The sequence below is a fragment of the Serinus canaria genome, chromosome 7, assembly GCF_022539315.1.
Source record: "Serinus canaria isolate serCan28SL12 chromosome 7, serCan2020, whole genome shotgun sequence".
NCBI classification, from domain to species: domain Eukaryota; kingdom Metazoa; phylum Chordata; class Aves; order Passeriformes; family Fringillidae; genus Serinus; species Serinus canaria.
This window is the reverse complement of record NC_066321.1, coordinates 21,289,755-21,310,239: the sequence shown is the minus strand read 5'-3', so window position 1 is coordinate 21,310,239 and position 20,485 is coordinate 21,289,755. Positions and strand designations below refer to the sequence as shown.

At 37.7% G+C, this 20,485-nt stretch overlaps 1 protein-coding gene across 4 annotated transcripts in view; it reads left to right on the top strand.

The window, feature by feature from the left end:
• The first annotated feature begins 292 nt into the window (after nt 1-292).
• LNPK (lunapark, ER junction formation factor) overlaps nt 293-20,485 on the top strand; it is a 41,900-nt gene continuing 21,707 nt past the window's right edge. Inside the window, exons 1-8 of one of the 4 annotated variants that reach the window (XM_030241786.2) lie at nt 293-362; nt 4,107-4,188; nt 5,407-5,448; nt 6,617-6,804; nt 10,077-10,135; nt 13,335-13,375; nt 19,462-19,542; nt 19,629-19,680. In XM_030241786.2, coding sequence (XP_030097646.1) covers nt 4,162-4,188; nt 5,407-5,448; nt 6,617-6,804; nt 10,077-10,135; nt 13,335-13,375; nt 19,462-19,542; nt 19,629-19,680 — 490 coding nt within the window. In that variant the 5' untranslated portion in view covers nt 293-362; nt 4,107-4,161. Of the gene's footprint in view, nt 363-815; nt 1,039-4,106; nt 4,189-5,403; nt 5,449-6,616; nt 6,805-10,076; nt 10,136-13,334; nt 13,376-19,461; nt 19,543-19,628; nt 19,681-20,485 lie in introns of those variants that run through there. The other 3 variants (XM_030241785.2, XM_050976851.1, XM_018911563.3) reach the window with 3 other exon arrangements.

Genomic DNA, 20,485 nt, shown 5'->3' with positions numbered 1-20,485 from the left:
TGGGCCGCGAAGCGCGGCGGGAGCGGCGCATCGGCATGTCACGGCCCGCTCGGGTACGACCGGGTACGGCACGGAGCGGCACGGCCGGGTACAGTACGGCACTGTACGGAGGGGCGCAGCCGCGTACAGTACGGCACTGTACGGAGCAGAACGCAGCAGCTCCGCCGCAGCCTCCGCCCGCCCGCCAGCAGCACAGTACAGCCCGGCCCGGCCCCGCCCCGCTCCAGCGCGCCCCGCGGCAGCGAGGCGCTGATTGGCTGCCGCACCCGCGCGGGGCCTGGTGGGAGCAGCGCCCGGGCGCCGCGCTCCTCCTGCGGCGGCGTTGGCGGCGGGCGGGAGATGCGCGGCCCGGCCCGCGGCAGGTACGCGATGGCGGGGGATGCGCGGCCCGGCCCCGAGCTGCTCCGCGGTGGGAGAGGGGCGCGGGGTGGCGGGTGAGGGGCTCCCGGCGCTCCCCATAGAAGCACTGAGGTACCGGCCCCGGGGCACGAAGCGGAGCAGGCGGCAGGTGCCCCCTCCCTCTCCCCGCTGGCCGCGGGGCGGGTTGGGCCGTGGTGCAGCCTCGGAGGGGGCAGCCCCCGGCTGCGGGAAGGGCGGCGGGCGCCCTGGGCCGAAGCGGGGAGCGGTGCGGCTGTGGCGGCCGGCGGGCCGGGGGCTCCGCTGACCTCTGGCAGCGCCCTCCCGGCCCGGCGGGCCCGCGCCGGCCGCCCCTCGCGCAGGCTGCTGGGCTTGGGTTTCAAAAAAGAGCGCCCGACCCACCCACTTCTCGCTCCGGCGCTGTGCAGCCCGTGTGGGAACTAATTTGCGTTTTTAATTAAGGCTCTGCAAAGCCTAGGACTTTCGTGGGATGCTTCCAGACGGAAACAGCCGAAAATGAAGTTTAAATGGAAAAAAGTTTAGTATTTTGTTGTAACTGAGGCGTCCTAGGACTGGCTAGCGGTAGGCGGTGGGGGATGCTCCTGGTTTGGTTTTGGCTGTTTCCTTGTTCGCGGCGCTCTGCTGGAGAAACTTTTTATGGTGCCAGTGGAAGTTTCTGAGGTCAGTAAATTTTGAGCAAACTGTGAGCAAAACTAGAGATTCAATTTGAAAGGTAGAATCTGTGTTCTTTGTAGTGGCAAATATCTAAAAATACTTACAGAAAGTGGAATGACTAAGTTTGCAAAAAGACCTATTTCAAAAGCATTGCCCATTCCTTAAGGGGAGAGATCTGTATGACTCTATGCAAGGCCTTGATTACGAGTTTCTAACTTATTTTTTTTTTCTTGTAGTATGTCTTCTCTTGATGTTAGTCAGTCTTGAATTTCAGCATGTCATTTATTAAAATTTACTTGGGAGACTGAGTTTTTGGAGGACTTTTAATCTGTAAAGCATTAACAAGCCTGAAGAAATTTGAGACAGTTGATAAAAGTGTAATGAGATCATGAAGCTATTTTCTCCACCTGGGAGGATGGGCGTGGATGTCTTAGTGGATTTTTGCCTCATTCAAAGGAGAAGCTTTTTGTGCTCTGGTCTCTGAGTCTGGCACTTCTGCTTTTTAATAAATAACTTAAATGTTTTGGTAGCAGAGGAGCTGCTACGAATATTTTTTTGAGTGAGTCAGGTAATAAAATTGACAGTAGTGTTTTCTTAAGCTTCTCTGTTCAGTGTTTTTAATGCTTCTTTTGTCTGTTTTAAGCCTAGGACACGTTGCAGCTATCTTACTTGTGTATTGCATCAGTGATAACGTGTGTGGAAATAAGCCCAACTGCTCTAGTGCTTAGTCAGTGAAATGCACAGCTCTGTGCTAGAGTGCAGTCTTCAGAAGGGAAAAGTCCTATGCAGTAATTTGTTGTTTAGAGCATGGGAAGGAAGTAACTTGTGGATGCTCTCTTGCCCTGAGGAGTAGGATAGATATTAGGGGTAGGTATGTAGGGTGGCAGGTGAGGAGGAAGGAGGAGAGCTTGAACCAGTTGAAGACAATTTGTGTTGTCCTGTCAGGAAGAAGAGAGGGGAAGAAGGAAAACATCTGAGGCACTCCATAGTAATCATAGAAAATTTTCCACCTCCTCACTGAGGATTCAGTGACTAAACTGTAAATGTGAGTCTGGTGGCCCTAATCCCTTAATACCTCTTTGGGGAAGGGTTTTGGTGGTATTGCAGACGTGCAGAGCAGCATCTGTAAAGCCTGTCATCATCACAGCTCCTGTAAAATCAGATGCATAGTGACACTTGTCAAACCTGTTTCTCTTCCAAGCGTTTTCCAGATATTTAAAAAAACCTTGTGTAGCAATAGCACTGTGAGTGTGTTATTGCTATAAGTCAGAGTCACCAGTAGCTCATGGATAATTTGTTCCCAGAAGATCCTCTAACACCTCCAGTGGAGAGGTTCTCAAACTATGGTGTGAAGGAAAATGGCACACACAAAGGCCTTGTGAGCATTTCTGTGTTTGTCCATGTCCACAGCTGAGAGCCAGCATTGCTCCTAAGGGCAGTGGCAATGATAGGGGAAACAAGCTAGGTCTGGGAGCCTTGTGCTGGCTTTACAGACTTCTCAATTGGCTATTTGATACAGTGTCTTTATTGCAAAACAATGTAAAAGCTTTCTATGTCTGTAGGAATATCTGGGAAGAAAGTGTAGGCTCAGATCTACTGCAATACCCATCGTGCAAAAGCTCGCCTGTATCTGCAAAGTCACAGTTGTGTAAATTTCTTGGTGCTAGATTGTGTGTTTGAAAAAAAAGACTGCTGTTTTACTGAGGTGAGTTGCTGCAGTAGTGATTATTTTGAGAATTTGTTCGAGTCCAAGGGGTAATTGCTATTTCTATATCTCACCCCGTGGTGCTACTAATTTGGCAGCAGCAGAGCGAATTTGCCCATCTGTTCTAGCTTCGTTCTCGTGGCATGTCTGATATGGATTTCCTTATCTTTAAGGGTTGGTTTCTGAAGCCAGTAGGGCCTATAGTTCTGAAGTCCTTGGCTTTCTTAAAAGGTGAGGAGGTTACCAGCCACAGCAGTGTTTGTGCTAGTGAGCAGTGCATATCCTAGACATATTAAGTTGCTCTAGTACTTCAGACAATTTGAAAACAAATTTGGATTGAAATGTACCTTTCCATTTTTGGCCAAAACAAACTTAATAAGCAAGATAATGATCACTTATATTTCTGTCTAGCCAGATCACTGCTTTGTTTTAACAAGTGTTAGTGTTTCATTCCAGAATGAAAAAGGTTTGAGTCCTGGTTGGGATTGAGCATTAGTTTACTGTCAGGGTTGTTTTGAACGGATTACTTTTTTGTTAAATAGGTAAAAAACTTGTATATTAAATGGATGGAGAGAAAGTCTGCCATCCTGAGGTTCAATTGATTCAACTAGCTTCTCATGGGAAGTTGCTACAATTTTTTTCAGGAGCTTAGACCCAGATCATCAAATTAGTGTTGTTCCTGGGTTGCAGGTTTGTGTAGGGTGAGGTGAGCTGCTCTTGCCCCTTTGGAATTGTTTTAGAGTCACTTGATGTGCTGATGACTGGGTTGTGAGTTGTGCAGGGAAGACCTGCCAATGTTGTGCTTTTGTACAGCAAATGAAATCTTTGAAACTGGTTCTTTGAACTTAAAACTGAGCACACAGCATGTTCTTGTTGGTGAGAGCATGAAAAGGAAATAGATTTATTTGAGAAATTTTCTCATTAACAGGATGAGATGTTAACAGGGTGTTAATGCTGAATGCCTAGAGTTGCAGCTAAAAAGGAATACTGAGTTATGCTTAGGGGCAGCAGAGGAAATAACTGAGATCAGTATCTTAAATAATTGTGCCCAATACTAAGTTTTTAATATTGCTTTTCTGCTGGAGTATTTTGGTGGCTCTTTTTGCAGTTCATTTGTGCCTGTGTTTTTGAGAACTCTCTGCTAGTTAAGTATTTCCAAAAGAAAAACAACTTTGGCCATGTCTGAACTGATCAACTGACTTACAGGGATGCTTATAAATCAGAAAACTGAATTTAAAGATAGCACATAGGTAGGTAGCTGGACAATGGCTTTTTACAATGTTTTGATTTCTTAAGATGTTGGAATGAATTTGAGAATCTTTGATTATGTTCGTAGATTACTCCTAAGTGCTTGATGCTTTATTTCTAGCTGTGAATTCTTGTAGAAGATTGATAGCTCTGCCAACATTTGTCCACAATAGAAGATGGGTGGATTAATTTCAAGATGGAGGGTAAGTAACATTGTGTAACAATGTAATAACCTTTAGCCCAGAAGATGGGAGTATCTAGGACATGTTGACTATTAATACTGGCTGAATGAAAGTGCTGAACTTTTCCTGTGAGTATGTTACTTAAAAGTCCAGTAGTGAGAGATATCATGATCAAAAGTATTTTTTGCTAAATCACTAAACTGTGGAACTCTGCTGTTGTCCTTCATTTCCTTTGCAGTACCAGTCTGGCACTGGCTTAATTAACTTGAAAAAATACAGTTTTAAGTCTTTCTGTAAATCTAAATACTTTTGTTGTGCATCATTGGGATAGAAACTACAGCATCTGTGACTTGACAGGTTGGTGACCTAGATAAAAATAGGAATGTGCAGAATACATTTCTGGCTGTTTTAACAAATGGTTTGGTAGCTACTTACTCCTGTACAAGTCTGTCTTCCTATCTGCTTTTATTGGTTGTTGAGTTTGAGGAAGAAGAGGCATGAGGTTTTTGACCACTCTCCTGCTTGAGTCTAGATTTGCCATTGCTTATTAGCAATTGACTGCAGAGTCTTCCTTACAAAACTCCATTAAAGGTGAAACTTTAGGTGGAGTGTCAGTTTGGTGTAATAGAAACTCACTTTTCAGGGTGATGCAGTGTGAGCTGTGGCTTTTGAATTTGTAGTGTGACGGGTAGGGAAAGATTGTGGCTTGATAATTCTCAGAAATTAGCAAAGGTTCCCAGAAGGTGGATTTCCAGTTGCTCCTGTAGGGAATTTTACTGGTGATGACAGCCCTTATTTGCAGGTGCTTGTGATTTATTTGCACCATATGTCCTTATATGGAATGAATAGTAGTAAAAAGCTGGAGTACTCAGGTTAGGGCTTCCTCTCTGTATTCTCTGTGTTTTGCCTATTTCTGCCACTCATCAAGTCTGTTCTTGTTTTGCTTTTGACCTACACATTCATTATTGCAGTAGAAGCATTATAGATTTTAATTTTTTGTGATGTAGGAGAGGAGCTTTCAGGTAAGAGTAATGCCAGCTGTAAAATAGTGATTCATTACAGTCCTTTCTATTTGTCACCCTGAAGTAGGAAAACTTCTTACCTTTATGTAAAATAGATAATTTATTAATCTATTATGAGTATGTCTTTTTGTTAGGAAACTGTAAATGTACAGTAATCCACAAAATACTGAGGTTTTAAAAGTGAGATTAATATCTTTGTTCTTTCCCTTGTAAGCAGGCAAAGCCTTCCACCGTAGAAGTATTAGAGAAAATAGATAAGGTATGTTGCTTTTTGGTGTTTTGTTTGATTTTTTTGTTTGGAAATATATGTCCTTTTTGCTGGCCATGTATTTCTCTCACATTAGGTAAAATACTCTCATGAAATTTTAAATTATTTTGGTATCTATTCCAGTAGTAGAGATTGTGCACAGCAGAGAAATTGTTATAGTTTTCCCCCTTACTGTTTAGTAATTTAAAAAATACCAATACTGTATAATAGATAGTGTGAAGCTGCAGGGCAAGTATTTATTTAGAGAGCCTGAAATGGGAATGAATATGAAGCTGCCTTGATTACACAGCTCAGTTATAACTAACTCTTTAAGTCCCCTGTAAAGGAAAATGTCACTAATGCAAAGTTCCATTCATCAGGTTGATTAGAAAAGCTTCAATGCATGGTTTTATGTGTAGAAGTTGCAACTGTAGTGGTAGTAAGTAAGGGCAGGGGCAGAATAACTAGTTAGTTTGTTTAGTTATCAGTTGTGATTTTTCACCAGCATTTGTGACAGATACCTGTACTCTGTGGGGAAATTAACTGTTTTGAAATATGCTGTTGATTTTTTTTTTTTTAATGAAGCTGTGAGTACTTCTGTTGTCACTTGAAATACAGTGAGAATGGTTAACATAGCAGAGCATTGCTCCATCACTTATTAATATACCATCATACAAATGTTCATGGTTTCACTCCTAATGTGAGGAAAGTACTGAAAGGAAAACAAGTAAAATGGTGGAGAGGTTCCAGCAATTTGCCATGTTAGTAGAAAAGTGTCAGAGTCATTTAACATTCCACAGGTACCTGATGAAAGCTTTAGAATGCTGAGTATGCTTAGTACTGACTTATGTGATAGCAAAGACTGCCATGCATAAGATACTGGATTTTTTCACTTCTCCCAAATATACTGATGCATTACAGATGTGAAAAAGTGCTGATTTTAGACTTTTCTTAGCAATTGCTAATAAGGTGCAAGTGGCCCATATCATAGCCTTATTAGTATGGAGTATTTATGCTATGAAAGTTATCTTTGGGCAAATATTGTCATTTATCAAAGAGCTGCTTGACTTTTCTAATCAAGTATCAGACTGATAGGGCTGATTTTAGCAAACATTTAAAGGCAGCTTAGTAAAACCTCTTACTAATTGCACTAATAAGGCTGAACCCTGTTTATTTCCAGGAAATACAGACATTAGAAGAATTTAGAGAAAAAAATCAGAGGCTACAGAAACTATGGGTTGGAAGGCTTCTTCTCTACTCCTCCCTTCTTTACCTTATTACTTGCTTAATTGTGTATTTGTGGTGTCTTCCTGATGAATGGACAGCAAGGCTGACAATGACACTTCCATTTTTTGCATTTCCATTGATGTAAGTAAATATGCCTTTTTTATTTTCTAACTGCTGTCTCTGATAAAAGGAGATGGAAAATACATCTCAGCAGGGGTTTGGGTTTGCTTTGACAGTCCTTGAGATGTCATAACTTGCTGAATTTTTTCTTCTAAAATAGATTCAAGTAGTTAGACATTCCCCTTTCTTTGAGGGGAATATCTCTCATGGGTCTGGGTTAAGTATAGAGCTAGGTCTTATAATCAGAAGATAATAGCATCTAAAGTCACTTGGCTTATCAAAATGATACTGGGGCTAGAGAGCTGTGTCTGAGCTGTAAGGTAATGTAGTATATGCACAAGGGTTTTATTTTCACTTATTTCTTGGGTTTTATTTTTATTGTGATTTGAGAAGTAACATTACTGCACAGAAGTAACCAAAGGTATGTCATGTACATGTAAAATGTAGTGTATAAACCTGGAAAAAATACAAGACTGAGTGGAGAAACTCACTTTATGTGTTAGGTGACTCTTAACACAGAATGGACTTGAAAAGTTGTCACCTTAAGTGTGTTTAAGACTACTTTTACATAATTAGCTGTTTTTCTGGAAAATCACTGACTGTTTTCAAGAAAATACACAGACTTCATTGTATGTGACTGGAGAAAATATTGCCTTCATATTTGTTCCACTGAACTGATTGGCTCCTTATCCTGATGAGTGGCTTTTGTTGTCTAAGAAATCTACATTTCTAAAAGTAACAAAAAGGGCTCCCACCTCACTGAACAGCTGCTTTGCAGCCTCCCCTTCCTCCAGACCATCAGGGAGGTGAGAGCAGCCTACTGAGCATCTTCCCTAAGGATGGGGAGCACAGTGCATTAACTCATTTGCTGAAACGATCACAAGTACTTCCATTTGTACAGCACCTTTGTATGAAGGCATGGTTTGTAGATGCCCTAGCTTTAGACTTGAAAGGCAAAATCAAAGTAAATATTTGAGGCTTTGTAAGTTTGATAAGCATAATGTAACATGTGGGAAACCCCCAAGGAGAGGATGGTGTTTGTATGTCATACTGCATTATCTGTAATATACTGATATATTGCTGTTGTGTACTCCTGTGGAGAAAATACATGGGCAGTAGGATCTTGACTGGAAAGGATTTATATAAAAATTAGAGCTCAAATTAATCTTTGGCAGCAATGTGATTTGATTTTGTTCTTAAAAACAAGCATTTTAAAGTCTTTGTTGTTAGTGTGTGAGGCTTGTTCATGCTGATAGGAAAGGCTTGTAAAAGAGGAAGTATTACCAGCCTTCTTTCACATAGGTGTGTTAGAATCAGTGTAGAAATGAAAGTTTTTATTATTGAAGGTGATGGCTTCTTGTGCTGTGGTTGGAATTTACATGTTGGACTTTTATTCTCTAGTTTGTCTTTTAGTTCTGCTTATTTTTCTCAAGATGGCTCTTTGTAAAATTCTGATTTAGATGTCAGCTTACTAGCACTTAGAATCAGTCTGTTGTTCTCTTATGACTTGCAACTGTTTATCAGATATTTTTTTCCCTTAAGCTATTCCCCTTCAGCTTTTTTTGGCAGATATGAATGGCAAGCAGCTGCCAGCTTGTCTTTGTTCTCGGTCAAGAGGTGACTCCATGCTGAATGCCTGGTGCCACCCAGTAATAGCTCTAGAGATTTTTCAGACCTAATCAAACTGGAGCATGTCTGCCTTTTCCAGCTTGCAGTCAGTCACCAACTTATTTCTGCCTTAGGTCAGTCCCCCAGGGTCTCAGCAAGTTACTGATGTTGGTAGAGCAAGTTAAGTTTTAGGAATATAACTTCATTAATTTTAAATGTATACTGAAATACTTGAAAAGTTGAAGAAATACGTTTGCATTTTAGAAGGGTGCTCTTCTTGAACTGATTTTTATTTGAATTGGTTTTAATTTGCATGTTCTGATTTTCAAAGAAATAGTTTCTTTTTTGTAAAATTGGTTGAAATGATCTGCTAATAAAATTTAGTCTCGGATTTCTTACAGAGGACAATGCTTTTTTATTTCATGATGTCTGACTTCATATTTAGAATACAGCTTTAGGTAGAAGACTATTAAACATACATTTAAAAAGAAATAATGCTTTTGCCTTTGTAACAAGGTATTTAAGGCAATTTAAACACTCTAAACATTTATTTCTTCTGGTACTTCAGAAATACACATTTTGTGTTGTGCAAGCAGATAAATCCATCAGTTATTTTAGCACACCTTTGGACATGAAATACTTAAACTTCTTTGTTTCTCTTACCTTGGACATGCTGCTCTCAGATTCCAGGTGCCTCATCCATCTTGCCTAACTTGGGCTGTGTTGTTAATACTTGAAGGCATTTCTAACTGGGCAGCCATTGCATAAATACAGAAGATGTTCTTATGAATTAAGTCATTATGAAAACTCTTAAAGCCTTTTGCCTGCTTTCTTATGCATGCTTTTAGCTAGATAACTTTTCTAGCCTTTAAGATTGCTGTTTTTTTTTTCTTAAATTAAACATTGCTAATTTAGGCTCTGTTATTTAATTAACATTAGGAGGGTTTGGGATGCTTGGAATGGCTTGGTGTATGAGGTTTGCCACTTGGCTTAGACTGAGTAACTTACCAGGAAAAGTGTCAGCTTAACATTAGAAGCAATTCTAAGCTTTAAAACAAATGAAGTCCTGATGATTGCAAAGAGACCTTTCAAATGTAAGATAGTCATAGATCAGTTTAACTTCATCTTGACATAAACTGCTCCAGTTAAGTTAGCTGAAAACCTACAGAAACTGAGTAGACTGAGGCCTCTCTAAAATCACTAGGACTCAGGTCAGTTAATTCTGCTTGGGAGAGCATTTGTACAATAGCTCTATCACATGGTTTTCATTGGTGTTAGAATTCTTCCCACAAATCTCCTAGGCCTTAATTTTGGTCTGAACTGGTGAGTTTCTTTTTTTGGATAAAATGCATTATTAATCTATCAAATAAGAAGTGATGACTAAGTAATTTTCAGCTGAACATTTTTTAACAAGTGATGATATTGCTGCTGCTGCCTTAGTATTTCTGCCTTAAGTAACAGTTAATTTCAATTGAAAGGATGCTTTTATTTAGAGCAATATTGATATCTTGTTGACAAGGTGCTAATTTAGTTTTTAGTTTTATGTATGAATAGTGTTTGAAGATTTCTGTCTTTTATATTTGGTGAAATAAAATCTCATCTGCTAAGTGTTGTTTGCTAAATGACTTCAGAAATGGTTACTGTAATATAATTTAATTAATATAATTCTTCTTTTTGTTCTAAAGAATCTGGTGTATAAGAACACTGCTCATTTTTTTCTTTTCCAAACGGACAGAAAGAAATAGTAAGTACTTTTTCCTTGTTTTTTTTTTTTTTTTTTTTTTAAGGATATGTAGCCAGTTGAGAATGATGCTTGCTATGATAATGTAAATGCTTTTGATCATTTGGCTTCCAGGAAGACAAGAGTAGCCTTTTAGTTGATACTGTAATGGGTAGCATTAGCTAAACATTTTTCTACTACATAGTTCATGAAAGAGCAGGAAGGAAACTGCTTAATCTTTCACTTCACTTATAAAATTGTGCTAACTTTCTCCTGTCTTTGCATGTGTCAAAAGTGTAATGGAATAAAATATGATGTAGAAGTAGGATCAAGGGGAAAGGAAGTATAAACAGTAGTAGTTGTTCCCTTGATACTTGCATCTCACAAGTATTCCAGCAGTCATCTGTTATCCTTTTACAAAAGGGAAGAGATTTATAGCAGATGTGTCTAATTTATTTGTTAGGCTATCTTTTCTCTCCCAAGTTCTCCAAAGCATACTTATGTTTTCCTGAGTGGGAAAGGAATAAGTGGGTGTTTTTTTGCTTTTTTGAGAGCTAAGGAAAATTGGAAATCGTGTAACATAACCAAAAAGTAATGGAGGTTTTCAAATATATATAAAAAGTTGTTAAATTTTGCATTAGAATGAATCTGCATGCTATTTAAAAACAGCATCTGTGGCACTTGTCTGCAGTAGTTAGAATTCATTTGAGATTTTCCTTGAAAGCAGTCCAGCCTGTAACAATATCTCATGGTGATGTGAGCAATAATACAGGCAAACCTCAGTGTTGCACTGTGTTTTATGACTTGCAGAGCAGCATGATGTATTTAATTTGTGACAGCTTACAAGTTAAACATCACTTTTAGAATTTTTCTTAAACTGAATGTTTGCATTTGGTATGCAAGCACAGAACATACATTTTTATGTAGGAATAAAATTGTCCATATATTCTGTGGTGCAGTGTGATTCATTTCTAAGGTGAAATGAATGATTTGCATTTCACGGCTGAATAAGAAAAAAAAGTATGTTTTTCTACTTTGCTTAAATGTCTTTATTGCTGTTTTGAGGATAAGGCATGTCTGGTGCTTTTGTTGAACCTGTGTTTAAAGGGTTTAGTAGATGATAGAACATGCCAAAAGGGATTATTTCTGTGTGGTTCCAGAGACTGGATAAAAATGAAGTGCTTTACCTCAGAGATAAAAGTCCTATATTTGAAAGAGAAAAATTGAATGTAGGGTTGAAGCAGTAAAGGAGGAGAAAGCATAGCTGAGAGAGCAAACTATCAACCAAGTTGCTCAAAACCAAATGTTTATTCTGGGATAACATACTGAGACACTGGAGGTGGTTATTTAATGCAGTAAAGCTCTGTGCTGGATAATCGGTATACACCAATCAGATTTGGGAATGATGCTGTGAATGAAGAAAATTTGTAGCTAGACTTCAGGGAAGGTGATGCAGAGAGATGATGGAATTTCAGTTTTTAGGACTGGTCAGGCAAACAAGTGTTAAAGATTTAGGTTGATCTGTCCCAAAGCTGGAGAAAATAAATGAGGTATGTTGCAGGTATTGACTTATCTGGTATGATTTTTTTTTTCTGTAGGTTTAATTAAGATATGTTGGTTTCTTGAAGATAGTTTGCAGTAATTGCCATTTGGCCATCTTTAAAGGGCAGGTGTTTCTTGAGGTTCTTGTTGAGTACAGGAGGTAAAGTCATCAGAAAGAACAGCCACAGTTGAAACCGATGGCATTGCTTTGTGGGAGGCTGTGCTTGAAGATGTTCTAGGCATTTCTGTACCAAAAGCACTTGCAGTTTCTTGAGTAACCATTAATAGCTGGCTGTGTTCTGCTGTTTATTTGGTTTCATGATACCACACTGCATTGCAATACATTTTAAGCTATTAATCTGTGTGGGGCAACGTGTGAGGCTGTGTTCTAGTATAAATGTAACATTTGGTGAAAGGAGATAATTCAGTGATTTGAAGATGCACACTTTTTGGAATTGTCCATCTTCTGTGGTTCATCCCAGGATTAAATATTGTCTTTTTCTGTGTCCTATAAACAAATGATGATTATTCTAGTTACCCTTTTATTGTATAAATAATAACCTTTCAAATATGTGCATGCCAGTTTTAGTATTTTGCACATTTAATAAGAGGTCTATTTGATTAAAATGGATTTCTGCATTCTGGAATAGTTTAAGTAATTATTTGTTCCCTTAATTTTAAGTAACAGTTTTCTTGAAGTAACTTTGAATGTATGGAATACATATTTATAAATAGTAAAAATACAAAAAAAGGTGTGTTTAGTTTGGTTGGGTTTGTGTCTTGTAGTTCTATGAAGCTTTTTCTGTCTTTAAAAATGGGTAGGAATAGGTATATTTTTATAGGAGGTAAGCTGCCAGTGTTCAGTAGAGCTGAGAAAGGGTAAAAAGTTGTACAGTTTATTGTTAAAATCTTCTTGCTGTGAACAGAGGTAGCAGAAAGCTAATTTGTTGAGAGAGTATCTTCTGCATTAGGTGATGGTTTATTACAGTGAGTTTTCTGTGAGTGTCAAGCTCCAAACATTGACTTTCAGGAAAATCCCACATGCATTTGGCCTTTCTTCTTTCTCTTCCTCTTAGAGAGGCTAGGTGTTGTGCCCACTTGTTGCAACAGTCTCTTAACATTTAGTAGTGAAATGACCTTCTGGTAAAACTGGGCACTTTGCTGTAGTCTGAGAATACAGAAAGGGGGAAATAAATTGAGCTTTGAAGCTTGGAATTGACCTGGCATTTGAAACTAGTATGTGTTAAGAGGTTTATGTGAAATACTGAAGCCAGTAAATCTGGTACTCAGATATGTTAATGCTTAGACCTCAAGCTTTTTTCTGTATTTTGAGTAATGAGATTAAATGTATTTGGTCCATTGTTGTACCATTTTTAATGTAGGTCAAAGCAGGGCACTGGCGAGAATTGGTTTGCTTAATGAGGAAATGGTACATAAAATTTTTTAATAGTTATATCTGTAAAGTGATAACAGTGGGCTATAATTTATAAGCAGTTTCAGCATTTTAAGTGATTTATTTTTCACATAAAAACTCTAGTTATTTTATACCAAGTTTACTGATGTTTAGAGTTGTTAGTGGTCAATGCATAATTTTTCCTGATATCTCAAGGTGAAGTCAATGTTTGGAGTGTGCTGAAATTAATTTATATTTGAAAACTAATGTATAATGTCCTTCTTTTAGATGATGCACTGGAAGATTTAAAATCCCAAAAGAAAAAAATAGTAAGTAAAACTTCAAGAGAAAATGTTTGCTATGGTTGACTACAACTGGTGTGTGCCAGATATTTGCACAAACTTGATCAGCAGTTAATCTGAGTAAGAAAAATTTCGGACGGACAAGATTCCAAGTCTTGGGTGACTTGCCCTCTTTGAGAAGTTTGTGGCACTGAAAGCTGTTTCCTCTCTGTTTATTACTCCATAAAGAAGCTTGTTGAGAGAGGAAGCTGTTTTCTTACATGGTTGGCTTCACCTGCCTTGTAAGGCAAAACTTTAAAACAGCCACAAACACTCTCTGCCCCCTAACCCTGCCTTGCCAAAGCAACTCCTCCTCCCTCCAGAAATGCCAAAAATTCTATTATGGTGCTTTGTTATTAATGAGTTTCCCAAAAGGTTCACTTCATACCTTCTGGATTTTGCCACAGTAGCTAAATTAATAAAAAACCCACAACAAAGATACCAAAAATGAGTTGGATAAGAGTCTGCTATTATGTCATGATCTGTGTTTTATCACTTAAAGTGTAGATGTAAGAAAGATAACCTGTAACTTAATTATGTCATTAACCTTTGGTAAAGAGGATTTGCTGATATTTAAATGGATGTGTCCTTTGCTTGTAGTGGTGATACAAAGGGGTTCAAGAGGTTTACATTTTCTAGGGAGGAAGGATATGAGCAATGTTAAGTTTATGAAAACTGCTTAACTGAAATCAGTTAATATTTCCAATTAACATAGTCATTTGGTAGCCCTAAAGGAAAAGTTCTTGAAGCAGAAAAGCACAGTGGAGAGCAAAAGGGTTTTTGGAATCTTAAATGTAAAGTCTTAATTTCAGGTTAAGTTTGTTTTTTGTAATCATGAAAATCTTTTTTTTATAGAACAACTAGTAGTACTGAATTTTTGTGTGTGAGAAGTAATTAGGACAAAAGCCATTGAATAAAAGATTAGTCAGGAAAAACCTAAATGTGTATTTTGCATAGGCAAAACATCAAAACAACATATTGTAGAAAAACCAGGATGAAACAATGCACAATACTGAAATGAAATGAAATGCATGCAGTGAAACAACTGCATAAATACTTGGTAGACAAGAATGGAATTATAGTGTAACTATGGAGAATTTAAGTCTGGAAGTATAAATTGCCATGAGTATATATGCAAGTCAAGCTTTAGTCATTAAAGTCCAGCTTCTGAATAGGATTAGTGGAACTGATTCTGGGAAGTCCAATAATGTGTCAGTCAGCTATTTTTTAGAGTCTGTGATAATCACATGATCTTGTGGGTGCCTTGCTCCTAGCAAGGAACCAGGAACAGAGAACTTGCTGCAACCTCTTGAATCAGTGCAGTGCTGGTATTTTTTACGCAGAAGGTGGACTCGGGAGGTTCATCATAATTTAGGATATTGAATTAAGCATTAAAATTAGATAATTATACATGAAACAGCATGTTGAAATGAGCTAGAAGACAGAATATAATTAGTGTTTTAGATAAAAACACCTAATCAATTGCATTCTGTAAATTTCATTTTGGTAATACTCAGATTTGATTTTGTTTTGTTTGATTAACTTCCTTAGGAGTGCCTTTGGCGTACCAATTGTTAGTAAAACAAAAATTAAGTGAAATAATGGGGAGAGAGAGAGGATTTCTTTTTTTCTTGTTGAGTTCTGATTTGCTGGTGAGTTTGCAAATAGGATTAGTTACTAAGAAATTTACATTGTGGTTCTTAAAGTATTTAGGATGAGTAAATTATGCGTTTCCTGTTTATTTCTAATGCAAATGGTTGTCTAGGCACTGAGCCTGCTGCAGCAGCTGTGCTTTTTCACTTTGTTGCAGCTCAGCTACCTAATTGCTGGATAAATCTTACACTGAAGACAATTGTCCTTTTGAAAAATGTTACAGTAGACTTGTGTTTTACAGTCATGTGGCTCACCTTTTCCCTGCAGACATCACTTGTGTGCTGAAGGGACATAAGGTGGTTACAGGGCTTACCTGTAAATGGTGTAAGCTCCTCATCTGCTATAATGCCCTGGTGTATTTGCAGTGACTGCTCAGTAGAAATTAATTTCTGACTTATCTTCTGGCTTTGGTGACATAGTCATATGTATACTCATGTGGGTAAAATACTTGATAAATACAGATACTTCATCTGGAAATTGCCATTACTATGGTCTGTCCTGTACTTTGCCTCAAAGTTTGTGTAATATTTATTTATCATAGAACTGACTCTGCTGGTTTTCTCCTAGTGAATACTTAAAAGCTTGTTCAGTTATTAACTGGGGGTAGGGATTAAGTTAATCAGCTGTAATTAAGGCGCTACTTCAAGATCCAACTTTGTTTCCCTTCTTGATCATAAGGAGGGATGCTGTGGTTGTGTTTGTGACTGTTTAGCTGTGATTCTGGTTTCAGAGTTTGTCAGTTAATGAGGATGTCAGCCCTTAAGCCTGAGCATGGGTAGATGAGCAAGTTCAGAGGGTTAAGCATATTAAAGCCAGGGCAAGGACATGTATTAAGCTGATACAGCTGGGAATTAGTGGAGAGTTTACCTGGAACAGCAGTCTTAAAGATGGGATAATTCTTAGCCTGAGGACAAAGTTGTGAAGCTAGTATAGTAATTACCATGCTAATTTTAGAATTAAACTTTGCTGAAGCTTGCTCAGCTACTTTGAATACTAGGCTAAGTGTAATATTAGACTTTGACAGATTTCCAAGCCATTTCAGGTAAGAGTTTAGAAATTGCATCTGTTAATCTAGGGAAAATACCCAACTATTCTGATTTCAAGGCTGTCTTGGAGTTACGTTGGTAATGGGAAAAAATGCAGCATATGAGTTCTGTTACTTAAATTAATTACTCCTTAATCAACTTTGTGTTCAGCCTTCTAGGTGTAGACAATCATTGATATTTTCATAATTTTAGTATGTGATGAAAGCTCTGCTAGGAGTTGGTTCTTGTGTAAGCCCAGTTTTGTCTAACTGGTAAATGTTAGAGTACTGAAAATGTGCAACTGGAAACTCAAAATACAGTTTAGAATCATATTTGCTGACAGAGGGTCAGTTAACTTGATGGTTTTAATGTTGGCATGGGTCTCTTCAGAGTATACTTCATTATTGTGACTTAAATGGTATATTTCCAATTTTAATGAAACTTGTGCTACGTGTACTGGTTTATTTTAAATGGTAGACTGAAGTGAGTTTCATGTCTTTGTGTGAATATAAAGACAGACCTCCTCATAGTTGGAGGTGAGTAATTCTCAATTTATGAACTCACATAGTAGTATGGTGAATGGTTTGCACCATGCCACTACTTAAGTCTTTGGTTGCTAAATTGCCTTTACAAGAAGCTTAAAATACATTACTCATACTATTCAATTTAAGCAGCTGATGTCATTCCCACAGGAATTCTGTTTGGTTGCCTGTTGGGAAGAAGTTCATCCACACAACTCTTCATAGGAAGAGAATGCTTCTTTACCGTGCTTCTTTATTAAGATCTGATAAATTCCATGAAAACAAAATCATGCTTAGGCTGGTATTACCTTTCTTAGAGAGTTCACTCGTGATTTGGGTTGCTCAGCATTATAATTTCTTTGATAAGGATAGACTGTGATTTAGCCCTTGGCAGAAAGTAGAAAATGATTTTGTAGGAGAATTTTTGGATCTCAGAGAAGACTGTTATGGAAAAAGAGTAAGGTGTTGAGCAATTTGCTGTGTTAGTGTTCAACATCAAGTTAACCTTTCCAAGATTATGCTTCAGGATGGTGAATGTTCCAGAAGTCAGTGTCTTGGTTTGTGCTCATAAATGAGCTTCCTGTGTTGGCACAAAAGCTAATTTTCTCTGCTATGCAAACACAGAGGTAGAATTTAAATTTTACACCAGCTCTTACTTTCTTCTGGTAATTACACTGATTTACTCACAATAAGTAAACTTGGACCTTTTTGATTCTTTATTTGGTATTGTCAGCCAAATTTCAATTTATTTTAGAAAAGTATGAGTGAAAACTTGAGAAATGTCCATGTGCCTGTAGAAATCCTGGCAATTTCTATATATTTTCAAGAAATTTGTAAAGAGTCAGTTGTGATACTGAATTCTTGTTCACATTCAGCCTTACTAAAATTTTAAGGCTATATATGAATTTCAAAATATGAAGAGTAACTTGTTGAATTATCCAAAAACTATGTAATATGGGAGATAATTCAATTCTCACCACAAGATTCAGATGTTGAAGTTATGTTTCAAAGTAATGTTACTGTTTTTGCAAAACTTATGTATCCACAAATAGCTACTATACTATCAAATACTTCTGTGGCAAGAAGTGCTTTAGATAAAGAGAGTGTCAAGTGATGGTGGAGTATTCTGGGTTTTCTCTCCCCTAAAGGTCACTTGGGCCTACAGAAAGTCATTCCTCATTTTCCTTTTTGACTATACAGACAATAGTATGCATTTGATGTTCACTGATGTGAAGTGAATTGGGTTTTTAAATCCTGATTTGGCAGACAAATATTAGCACTGACTGTTAGAGCCTCCCCACTTTGCAGCTTCCCCTCCCCTTTTGCCCCTTCACTAGCCTTATGCCTTTGTATAAAAGTCTGTCTTGCAGTTTTTACTTCTAAAAGCAATAAATACTTTATTTTTTCCTATTAGGTCATTAATTGTGCTCTTATTGCACTGTGTGGCATTTGTTTTACGAAGTTAGTGGGTTAACTCCAAAGTGATGCTGAAATACAAGTCTAGGAAATTGATTTTTACTTCCTTCTTCACTCCCTTTTGTTTCAACAGTCCTTAATTAACAGCCTGGATAGTATTCCTTGCCTCAAACTTCAAGATGTGTGTGGAGGAGAGAGTGTTAAATGAATACACAGTAGCCATTAAACTAGTGAATTTTGATTTAGCTTCTCAGGTCTATTTGTAATCCTGAGGTCTGTCTGAATGCAAAACTCCTGCACAGTCTGTGTATGTAGAATGGCTGAAGCTTTAGTTTCTCACTAGCTAAATAATGGCATAAAATTCATGTTAACCTGCACCATTTGTTATTTTAGCAGTGATAAATGAGTTTGAGAGAATTTAATTTTTTGACCACTGACCTTTTCAGTTTTGCAGTTTATGCCAGCAGCAAACTTCAGAACAAACAAAGTCCCCACTTTTAGCTGAACGTGGCCATTAGTCAGCATATCTAGGGAGAAAGGTCTGCTTAAGATACTGTAAAATGTATTATTTCTATCCATGTTAGGTATTTGTCATAACTTCAGCTATCTCAGTTTTAAAGTTAAGCTGCTTCTGATGTTGGCTGTTAACCACTAAAATGATACTTTACTAGTGATTACTTTTTTTAATTAAGCCCATGTATTAGCTATAAAGCCACTTGAGTGCATTGTAAATAAAACGCTGTAATAATGAAGTGCTTTAATTACACTCCCTAAAGTATGCATAGTTCTCAGTAAATTTTTTTATTTAAATTCTTAACGTGTTCCTTTTTTCTGAAAAGCAGTTTGGATTGCTGTAAAGATGTAGATCCAGCCTTTAAAGTCATTTGAGCAAATTCCATGGCTGTTCTCTAGTTAGTGAGTTTTCACAGCATTTGCAGCAAGCTAATTGCTTCTGCTAATAAATAATCTAAAATCGATGCTGACAGCAGTTAATTGGCACAGGGACTTTATTCTGTAAAGCACTTGGCTAACGACCTTCCTTAAATTAATAGCATTAAGTGCTATGAGGAAATAAATCTAAGGAATTGCCTGTCATTTGCTTGTCATGTCTAATAACTTCCAATAATGATGGCTGATAGATTTTTGCACATTCCATTATTGAAGTTGGTGCTTGTAATTATTCTCCTCATTATATGTAAACAATTAGCAATATTTGGTGTTTCCTTGCAATAAAGCTGTTAAGTACAAGTAGTCCATTAGAGTTTGGAAACTATTTTTGAAAGCAAAATTTATTTTCCATTGAATACAGCAAATCCTCAGGTATCTGAAAATGTTACTGGTTCACAGATGAGCTTTGCCTTTTGGTATCGTTGATAGGATGCTTGTAAATGGGAGGCTGTGGTGGGGGGAAATACTTGGGAAAATTATCTATTGATGTGTGGAACCTTTCTGTTTCCAGCTTGAGGAAGTAATGGAAAAGGAAACATATAAGAATGCTAAACTAATCCTTGAAAGGTTTGATCCAGAATCAAGTGCAAAGGTGAGTCTTGTTATTGATACTGATGTAATATGAAAGGTACTATGGAGCTGAGCATTCAGATAATGTTATTTATCATTAATTGGCAGGAGACTGAACTACCATCTGCTGGAACATCTGCAACCCCAAGACCTGGACAAGGTAATAGCCCTGTAAAATGGGTGCTCTTTAGCATAGATACTCATCTTTCACAGCAATTTCTAGTCTAGAAGTCTGTCCATGATAAAATTTGTAGATCAATTGACCTTTATTTAGGGTTAATAGACTGTTCATTAGGCTATGCCCGTTACTGTTCTGTATTTTTCAGGCAAGGGATCTGTTACTAAAGCCTGATGTTCTAGCAGCAGGCTATTTAATGCTGCTTGATGTTAAAGCTGAGAGAAAATTAATTTCTTGTGGCATACTTGCAATTTTTCTAGAATACTAAGGTGTGTTCAACTCTTGTGTAATATTCATTGACTTAGCTTTTCAATTGTGTTTCTATTTATGGCTAGTTAGACCTTTCCTAATGCAGTGCTTAAGCTACATCTATTTGGTGCCCAGAGAGGAATAAGAAGCTGGTGCATAATTCAGCTACTTTCTAGTTGCAAAGAATGGACAGTACTTTACTGGTTTACATTGTTCCATTTAAAGGTGCCGTTAAAGAAAATAAAATAGAAAAGCTTGAATGTGTTTTAAGGAAGCCTTGTTTCTAGATTGCCCACACAAGTTTCAAAACTAGACAGATCTCACACACAGTAGAATGCTTGCATTAAAAATGTGGTATTTTTGCAAATATTTATGCAGACAGACAACTATTAATTTTTGTTAAGGTTGTGTGTAATATGCTGTAGTTAAACTGAAAATGCTTGTATGAGCACAGTGTAAAGGCTGCCTGGTACTCTAATACTGAGGATTGTACTCACATTTAAGACCAATCTTTGTCATTAACTTGTTTATAACCTGA